Here is a 10,443-nt window from a genome sequence, read left to right as displayed (position 1 = left end):
GGTGATGATCATGGCTTGGGGGAGATCTACAGAGATATCCATTTCAATCAGGGCCTGAGGGTGCCACACGGCGATGTAATCTCCCCTAGGTCTTCCTCCTAGCACCTTGCCTAGCTGACACCCAATAATTTTCAGATGGTTATGGAAGTGCAGTGGTAGATTTCGGAACTCTACCCATACAGGAAAGTGTGTCAGTGCGTCCCTCTCAGCATTGTAATGCTTGTTCCATTTAAACAGGCACAGAGGTGTAGTTCTCAAAAGCCATTGCCCTAAACTTAGAATGCAAAACGCCATTTCTGTCGTGCGAAAGACAAAGACATATTGGTTCTTAGAGAGAGCCTGAATGGTCTCAACTTCTACCCCTAAGGTTCCCCACTGGTTTTTAATCCAGCCTCTCAAGATATCATGAGCAGGAGGTCGCGCGCCAGGCAGAAGCCCTGTCAGAGCCCTATTCTCCATATCTTTTTGTGTTTTACGGATTTGAATAGCAGGTACGATGACGACACGCTTACCTCCTACAATTTGTTGATGGCCTGCTGGAGCAGGGCTTCCGTCTCGAGACTATTGATTGTCGTTGGTAGGTTGAGGGGAGGTTGCAGCGGCAGGGCCTTGAACATCCATAGCAGATACCCTTGTTGGTGCGAAGGCAGGGGAGGGCTACGTGAAGAACCCGGCTCCATGGCGAATGGCTCTTGCAGCTTCAAGACGCTCTATGCTGTCGGGTGGTAGTGCAAACTCAGGAACATCCCTTCAGCTTGGGACTGGTGGAGGCAGTGAAGATGCTGCAGAGCGCTTGGGCCGACTGCATGCAGAAGGGGGAGAGAGTTATTGTGTACAAGGGAGTGGTGTGGCAATGCTCCCGAGGCCCAAATATTTGGCGCCCTATTATCTTGGCCTAGAGTAGGTGAGGTAGCCTAGGAGGTCATCTCATCTAGCCATAGGTGGGAGGTTAATGAGACGAGGTGACCCCAAAGAGGGCGCTGCTAAAGCCTACGCCATAGCTAAGGTTTAGGAGCTTTAGTGAGAAGCTCTCGCAGAGTTATTAGAAGCTATGAGTAAAGTTATGAAATTAGGGTGAATTTTTATGGATCATTTGGAAGGAGAGGAATAATAGATCACTTAGTTCTTTAATCACAACAATATTAATATAGCATTCAATAGCATAGGGATAAAATCTTTGGTTATCTCCATGCTATAATAGTTAGCAATTTAGTTTTGCATGCATGGGCACGAGACCAATGCTGAGAAAGACCCATGTTCAGCGTAATTGCATTTAATTTCCACCTGCAAATTTTGAAAAGCACCACAAAAGTTTAGATTTGAAATCACGTAAACCTACAAAATTGAGAGTCAACTTGCGCGCATGACTTGCATGCGGCCAGCTACAAAAGAGTTTGTGTAGTTAAGTTAATTGAACACACTTTCAAGTATAATTAGTAGGAGGTGTCAGGCTGAGTATTTGGATAGCTTGTAAGCAAAGCAATGGGCAGAGAATACCTACCTAGGGTGGGCTGTTTAAATGTTTAGAGAGAGAGAGAGAGAGAGAGAGAGAGAGAGAGAGAAGCAGCGTGCGCGCTTTCAAGTGGTCAGAGTGCAGCTGAGGTGATGATGATCTTGTGCTCCAGAGTCCGATTCGAGATCCACCTTTGATCGTTGAAAGCTCTCTCTCTCTCTCTCGCGCGCGCGCGCGCGCGCCCTAAGGACCTCTGTGTGTGTGTTGTGTGTGCAGTGCACTGTGTGTGTATGTGTGGGGTACATGTTGTACTTTTGCTTGCAAGACAAGGTACAATAATCGCCTCTCAAAAGTTGCAGCAGCAAGATTCTCGCGTACTTGCACACAACGCACATTGTCGTGCGTGCAGTGCAATCTCTCAAGCAGCTGCTTCACGTTACAAGTTACAACTGCTTGCCCCACAGACTCCAGAGTCCAGAGCAGAGAGAGAGAGAGAGAGAGAGAGAGAGAGAGAGAGAGAGAGAGAGAGAAGACACAAGGGCCAAGGGGTCTATCATCATCGTTATGAAGAAATGCCATATTTCTTACGGAACGTATCGGGTGGTAAAAGGATTCTGTTGAGTGCAGGGCAGGATAAAAGGAATGTCTTTCAAACCTTTTGGCGGGAGACAAACCGTACTAACTTCGTTTGTGTGTGTTTTCGGTTCTGCATGAAAACGGGCCTGAGAAGTCCAAAGGAGCTTAACTTGGTTGAACACTACACTCGACCGTCGACACGTAGCTAGCCTCATGGATTTGATTGCGGTTAAGCAATCCTACTAGCTTAGCTAGTAGCACTCACAAACATTTGTTTCGTTTCGCATGGGATTTGTACGATTGAAACCAAATATGGAGAAAAACGGATCTTACAAGTTAGCAATGTGAATGGAGAGGAGCGCTCCTTGAAAAAGGCCATTTTGTACCTAATCTAGGTACTTATTGGGATTTATAACCAAGATGCCCAATTCTCAACCTTTGAAAATTTAAGTACCAACGATACCGCAACTCATTATTCATGGGGAATTACTACACTATAACCAAGTATGTGAAAACTGCTCCAGAGAATGGAGAAAGGCAGACAAAGTTATTTTGGTGTTTTTCTGTTGAGCGATCCATTATTCATATATACCTCAGTATTTATTTTGCAAAGTGGCTCCATTAACATAAAGAAAGAGTCATCCACTTTAAATGCCAACAGGACCTTTTACTTCTTTCACCATGGACATTTAGTCATAGAGTGAGATTGATTTCATATGCGTCAAGCATTGGGTAGACACTTCACCATTATTGATGAATAACGCTTTGCAATAAAAAGGTAGTAACATCGTTGATTCTTGCCGAGAGTCAATCCGGCTACTCCTCTTGTATTTTCTCAAGCAACTCCTCTTGTACAAGCTCCACTTTCCTATAGATATAACTGGATTTTCTACCCCAATACGAAATGCCATAATAAGCACATCCCTAAGAGTACTTTGTCGTTCCCATGAAATTTTGCAAATAATTTACCAAGCTCTTCCTCTCTACATCAATCATAGACTCGAATCGTCCCCCTCTCTCTATCATGATTGCCGTTTTTTGATCTAAAACATATGAGCTAATGAGCTTTGGACCAAAACATGTAGTCAAAATGTTAAGTGTTGTAAACTTTATTGCGAAGAGAAATTATGTTTGGTAAGTAGTTTTCTTGATTTACCACTCTAGAAATGCCTATTCTCATATCTTATATATAATCAAATGCAACATTTGTGTTTGATTCTAAATATCTTGATTTGTATATCAAAAATTTTCTACACATACAAGAAAATGACATTTTCTGAAAACCTAATATGAGTACCAAAAAATACATATAATAACTTTATAAAGCAATGCACAAAAAAGAATACAACCATATGAGGTAGTCATGTCCATGTGTCACAAAACATAAGAGAAGTGGATGAAGCAACCATGTTGGGTTGCTACAAGTGAAGACCAAAAGTAGATATATTTATGTTTTCACACCCTAGAGAGTGTAGTGTGCAACTCTTCTTTTGTCAAAGCACATTGGTGGATGATTTTATCGGCCTCTACATCAAGTTGCAATTGGCATAGGAAAACACCATAAATGTGTTTATGACGCAAATAGCCCTCTACTGCACATGACCTACGCACAAAAGCATCACAAGTACAAGATGGGAACACGAAGACTGTCACAGTATAAGGAGAAACTCTTCTCTTTGACACTTAAACAGCCAACACAAATCCCACATACTCCCTTTGTTGAACCACAAGTGTATGTAGTATCTCAAAATCCATTGTCAATCCTACAAGTTTGCATTTTCTTGTCAACTACTCTTCTTATAATGACTTTATGACCTTCTCTAAACTTTGGCGTAGATCCTACATGTGTAGTTTTACCTTGAGGGCTTCTTGTTGACCAAAAAAATGCCTATATCATCCTGGCATTCAAGAAAAAATCCCGAATCATAAAAACTTGAATCTCCTTTAAAGCGAGACACTTCTTTTACTACAATCCATTTTATAGGCATAGGTGATATGAAGCCAAAAATAGCATTTGTTGGAACTTGGATCCCATGTGTGCTCCATACAATCACCACAAAACCATACCATATGAGGTCGAACATATGAGTCGTCCTTAGAGATTAGTATTCTTCAATATAAACTCCAATACAAGATCTTCTACAAGATGCTTTTGTAGGCTTTTAGGCCTATAATCTATACCATGTTGCAATATATTTTGAGCCCTTTGTTTCATATGTTCCAGGTCGTGCTTTGATGACCCCTCACCAATTCTATGCATGTAGTTTCTTAAATGAATGACATAAGGTGTGATAGAATGACTTAGAGTGTCTTGTAGTCTGTAGACATGATGGAGGATAATTGCAATAGATGCATTTCAAAGATCCTTGAGTAGGATTACCAAATTCAGGTAGCTTATGTGTCCAACCTTTCTAATGACACTCCTTTTTTAGGCATAGAATCTATACCGTGTTGCAATATATTTTGAGCCCTTTGTTTCATATGTTCCAGGTCTTGCTTTGATGACCCCTCACCAATTCTATGCATGTAGTTTCTTAAATGAATGACATAAGGTGTGATAGAATGACTTAGAGTGTCTTGTAGTCTGTAGACATGATGGAGGATAATTGCAATAGATGCATTTCAAAGATCCTTGAGTAGGATTACCAAATTCAGGTAGCTTATGTGTCCAACCTTTCTAATGACACTCCTTTTTTAGGCCTAGAATCTATACCGTGTTGCATTATAATTTGAGCCCTTTGTTTCATATGTTCCAGGTCTTGCTTTGATGACCCCTCACCAATTCTATGCATGTAGTTTCTTAAATGAATGACACACGTGTGATAGAATGACTTAGAGTGTCTTGTGGTAAACACAACTACATCTTGCATCCTCAAAAGGCCAGACATGATGGATGATAATTGCAATAGATGCATTTCAAAGATCCTTGAGTAGGATTACCAAATTCAGGTAGCTTATGTATCCAACCTTTCTAATGACACTCCTTTTGTTTATCTATTCGTTCGAGAAAGGTGCATATACCATTTTGACAAATCATTTGCCCTGCACAATTTCTAATTCGTATCGTTCCTCTAAAGCCTAAGAATTTTGTTGTGACGTCATGACTCCACAAATGCCTTGTGTATTTGGTCCCCATGCCTTTTTGCTCTTGGGTCCATCATGAATTGGTGAAAACTCAAACACTATATTTCCATCATACTTCTTAGGTAGTTGCATAACTTGCTGAAAAGAGGAGACCAATTTCACCTTGGCTATTTTTCCAACAAAATAGCTTAGGATATAAGTTAGTTGGCCAAATCTAGTAAGACAAGTTTGAGTTGAGTTGTGGGGTCTATGCCCAAAATAATCCCTAAGCCAGATCTTGAGGGATATTTGGGTAGTGCAATACAAAAGGGAGTACCCTCTATGCTTATCAAACACATGAAATGTGTATGCATCATTGATGAAGAGCTTTGGAGAAGCTATTTTGCTACCAAAATACAAGCATTATATCATGCATCTAGATGGGTGTATGTGTGGGGTATCAGTCTAAGTAACAAGCTTAAAAAAATGTTTTCTATACTTTAGAAAAGATGTTTGAAATATTACTTTTTTCCTTTCAGACACAAAAAAGGGTAAGTGGGATGCAGGTTCTCCAAAGCGACCCAAGTCTAGAGAGGCATCAAAAGGTGCAACAAGCAAAAGCCATGATAGAGAAGAACAAACTCAATAAGAGCTTATCATGCTGGAGGAGGGTGAGGTAGATGTCCAAGAGCTTCAACAAGGAACTGAGGAATATGTAGGACTTGAAGCAACAAAACAAAGTGTAGTTGAGGACATTGACAATAAGTTGAAGAGTTGGTTCCAACTATCATTGAAAAACCATTAGGGGCACTAGCAATTCATAAAGGAAATCCGGTACCCAAAATTCCCTTGTGTTGCTATGTTATCAACACAAACTTTAGGGAGTTAAGACTAGATCTATCAGATTTGAAGATGGCATTTCTTTATGAGGTCTATGAGCTTATTAAGAGCTTGTTTATTCTATCTTTACATCATGGCACTACTAAATGAGTAGATGATGAAAGTAAGTCTGCTTGGGGAAGGCATTGGCTTGCGGTCAATGATGAATTCAACCAAGAAATAGTAGAGGATCCAACTTGGTCTTGTCTTTCTGGCAAGATGTTCTATATATGGACAGGTAACCAGTAGAAGAGCTTCATGGATGGAGGTCATCAAAGAGGTTGGTCAAGAGATGAAGAGAGGCATGTGCAAATTAGAGCAGAGTTCATTTATCTTGATCCAAGACATGAAGTTAATCTACTAGCTGCACTTCAAAGCTTTAACTTGTAAGAAATTATCTCTTCTTATCTGTTAAATTTTTGGCTTCCTTTCTCATTGGTTTTGTTGTTTTTAATAGGATGAATGAAATTTCCATTGTTCTCGCTAGTTTGAGAGACTCTTTGCAACACACAAGAGGGGAGGGGGGGTGTTCAATAGTAATGTGACTATCACGTGAGTGCACATTTTTCTCACATTTTCACCTATAGAAGGGTACCTAAATGGATTTGGGAAAAAAATTATAGATTGAATAGAAAGAGGGTGTATTTTAATTTTCAAAAACTCATAAATGAGGAGGTTTAGAATTAGTCCTTGAGCACACACGATATACACAATTTCTACATGGTGACCCCCCCCCCCCACCCACCCCACCCCCGCCCCCCCCGGCGCCCCTGAGAGGCATAACACATCCACATTATGCTCATGTGATCTAGAAGATTTTATGGAGGATTTCTCCCCCACAAAGAAAATGATCATAGAAAAATCCCGTGTAAAAGAAGCTTATGAAGATCAAAAAGTTTGGTATCCTCTCACTCAACTTCTTCTTGCTCGTATGGTATTCTTGTCAGTAGGTACTCAATCTACTTGATTGCATATAGTATGAAGCATTATAAAAAGAATTCCTCTCACGCCTCTCAATTTCATTGTCATATGGTAAGCAAGCTATAAAAAGAAGTTGCAAAAGGAGGAGCAAAAAATCCCAAGTGGACTATCAAAAGAGGAAAAAGAGAATAAGCCTCTTGCAATTGAAAAAGTTTTGACCAAAACCTTTGTGAGAAATATCCATATAAGATGAGTTCGAGGAAACTGCAAGGTTTGCATAACATTGTTTGTAGTTATGTCTTACATAACTTGTTTTTTGTGTATTCTACAGATGTTGTGTATTATCAATCCAATCTTGGGAAATCCTTGGTTTGATGTGCTTTGGGCTTTGCCCATGTTTTGTGCTTCCAAAAAAAATACTTTGGACAAACTATAGTAAGTGTTTATTACTACACGCTCTAAAAGAAATTGTCCATGCTTGCACATTGATTGATGAGGATGACAATTTGAAGAGATCTTATTCTGTTCAAGTATGTGATCACGAGTTTATTAGTTGGTGTGCAAAGGAGGTTCCGATGGAACAAATCTTAGTAGAAGCATCTAGATTGCTCTCACATGTTGTTGAAAAGAACATTGGAGGAGAGCAATTGTTTCTACCACTAGACCATCTCACATTGGTAGAGTATTTTCATGACATTGTGTTTAGATATAGAGATACTCTCTATGAGACATTTTCAAAGGAAATAGGACCTGCAATCAAGCAAGTGGATCTACCAAATTATGCTCAAAGGCTTGCTTACATGTGATTTATTTAGAATGCTATGTGCATGTTTGTTGATAATATGGCCTGAAATTGGTAATTAAACTTGTATTATTTTGCTTAAAGGTTATCTTCTATCATTGTGAAGTAGCCAAAAGATCTCAAGTTGACCACATATATGTAAGGCACGTGCTTTCTCCTCCCTCGTTCTATATGTACACTTCAATAATTTTTAGAGAGGATAGAAATCCATCGGGAACATTTCTTTTGAGTGATGGGAAAGGAATAATTCTCCATGGTGGGTGGACATAAAGAAAGGATATTGTATTGAGGAAGAGAAATAGGCTTTCACTAAGCACCAAAATTAGGATTGTAAATCCGAATCTCGATCCATTGGCAACACAAATGAAGACATAGTGTGTCAGGTTCAAGAGCAACAAGAAAGTATCTCGGAGGTAGAGAAAGTGGAAAGTTAGAGAAGCTACCTACAAGAACAGGTAGACCAAACATTGTGTTGCTTACAGACATTTGAGGTATGATTTGTAAACTTGTGTGCGTAATTTATTTACCTACATAGTATAAAGTATGTAAACTACTTATGTTTTTTTGTTATTACATATAGAAAAGATTAGTGGTGATCTTGAGATTACACATGTGGAGAAGAGGAAGAGAGCTTCACCATTGACATGATATACTTGCATATTCAATCTTTCTATGAAATTTCTCATCTTGCAACATGAGAGAGTGCAGCTATCCTGGAGGTTGACTATGTTGGCTTGGGTAAAGACATACTTGCAAGGAATTTTGGAGGTGTGTTTTAGAGGATCAAATCATTCTTTTTGAGGGCTAGTGGGGAGAGAGGGGAACGACCCAAGAAGACTTGCACTTGGAGTGTTGATTTGTGTGTCATTGACTTGCCCACTGGGTCCATAAGTCTAGGTTTTATGTTCGACTTGGTGAATGGAAATCTTGTCAATGTGGATTATTGGTTTAGTCATTCTTTCTTACAGATTTGTTTGTTTTTCTCATGGCTCTAGGATATGAGGCTTCACCAATTCAGAATGCTATCTCAGATGATCACATCCTCTACTCGATGGGCATTGCAATTGCTTGTATGGATGATGGAGTATGGACACTTCTTATGTGCTCCACATCATCCCTCTCTATGGTGGAGCAAATGGCCTCTAAAGTGAGACTAGAGGTGCATCTTCAATGGTTGGCAGAGACTATGGATTTATATTCTTACATTGGAAAGAGTGATTGTGTAGTCAAGGTGAGTCTAATAAATAATGGCATGATAAAATCAATCATATTATTATACCAGTTGTTCAAATTTTAATTATTCACACTTTCATAATTAAATGTATTTTTCTTTGTTTAGGAGAATGTGTTTCACGTGCTTCTTTTGAGGTGGCCTGGTTGCACATCAATGCTTCATTTTGAGGAAGGCACTACAATAAGAAGAAAGATTCAACAATATTTGGAATCTTAAATTCTAAAGCATTTCCTTCCTTCATGTCAGCATTCCAAACAAGCAGAACTAGTGGGATCTAGAGAGGGGGGACTGGAAAAGTATGGCATTCACGCGTATGTTTTTGCAATTCCTTACTTCTTCAAATGGTATTGTGTTGGAACTCAAAGCTGAAATAGAACCAATTCTACGAGCATGTCTTCATACGGCAAGGTGGTGTCTTGCAATTGAACATGATCACCCTATCGCGGAAAACCATCTTCGTCCTTTAATAGCTTCCTACTTTTTAGATCCATCCTCATTTGCACCAGTGGAGGATGAGGAGATGGAGACTTTTGACTTTCAGGTTCCCATGGATTGGTAAGTATAAACTCAACTCTTTCACTTTGACAATGCATGACAAGCTAAGATATATCCATTGAAATAGGTCTTTGCCATGTTAGGATATAGAGATGGCAAGGCTCATGTGTGGAAGGGATGATTACTTTGATCTACCATTGGTGGAGGAGAGAATGCTACAATCAAGGTTTATGGATGACATTGCAGGGCATATTGGTGATACCACAAGTGATTATATGGAATAAGACTTAACACAGTTGTTGTTTGGTATTTGGTTTGATGGTGTGATTTGATATGATGCTCCATTTTGATTTGAAACTATTTGACATAATGGTGTGAATTGAAAATATTAGCGATTATGGTTTGACATTGTTTTGTTGTATGGTTAGAAATTATTTGGCTTGATGGTAAGTAGATTCTGTACAATGCTTCATCCTTGTGGCTTTTATTTCTCATTGGTTATTCTACATGTTGGTTTGATGTTATTTGACATTATAGTGTGATTTGACAAAAAAAAATCATAATATGGTGTGATTTGGCATTATTGGGAATCATGGTTTGGAATTATATAATAGTGAGGTTTAACTCTATTTGCTTGAACATGGTGTGTTAGATTAAGTAGAATTCACCATTCTTGGTTACATTTAATTGTTGGGTTTCTTATATAACATATCAAATACATTGGGTGGTTTGTGCATTTGTAGTAATGGTTGCTTCATAACTATACCCATAATTGCATTTATTCATTATTTAATTCATAAGATTATAAAAACATTGTGTTAACATATTAATTAACACAAGTTATTTCTTATGAATATTTCAAAGGGAGATATGTACATCATAGTGATGGTTTCGTTGGAACTTAGAGTTGTAGGATATCCAATTTCTAGCAAAAAGATTTGGATTTGAAAAACTATCATGTGAAGGCTAGGATGTTGAAAGAAATAAATAACCAAAAATAATTCATTAATATGATTTCTA

At 38.8% G+C, this 10,443-nt stretch overlaps 1 protein-coding gene across 1 annotated transcript; it reads left to right on the top strand.

Annotated features, from left to right (window-relative positions):
* Window positions 1-685: 685 nt before the first annotated feature.
* LOC147451789 (uncharacterized) lies at window positions 686-9,707 on the top strand. The gene is made up of 5 exons (XM_086519173.1): window positions 686-845; window positions 8,690-8,925; window positions 9,034-9,101; window positions 9,334-9,433; window positions 9,567-9,707. The coding sequence occupies exons 1-5, from the start codon at window positions 686-688 to the stop codon at window positions 9,705-9,707; spliced, it is 705 nt and encodes a 234-aa protein (XP_086375299.1).
* Window positions 9,708-10,443: the final 736 nt, after the last annotated feature.

This window comes from Adiantum capillus-veneris, chromosome 8 (genome assembly GCF_014529385.1).
Source record: "Adiantum capillus-veneris isolate H3 chromosome 8, ASM1452938v2, whole genome shotgun sequence".
In the NCBI taxonomy this organism is placed as follows: domain Eukaryota; kingdom Viridiplantae; phylum Streptophyta; class Polypodiopsida; order Polypodiales; family Pteridaceae; genus Adiantum; species Adiantum capillus-veneris.
This window is presented reverse-complemented; position numbering and strand designations above follow the sequence as displayed.

Excerpts from the sequence above, each read along its gene's own strand:
- LOC147451789 (XM_086519173.1), top strand. The coding sequence starts at position 686 with ATGGCTCTTGCAGCTTCAAGACGCTCTATGCTGTCGGGTGGTAGTGCA. Across the intron at positions 846-8,689 it reads TTATTGTGTACAAGGGAGTG|GATATGAGGCTTCACCAATT; the intron begins GTGTGGCAATGC and ends TCATGGCTCTAG. Across the intron at positions 8,926-9,033 it reads AGAGTGATTGTGTAGTCAAG|GAGAATGTGTTTCACGTGCT; the intron begins GTGAGTCTAATA and ends TTCTTTGTTTAG.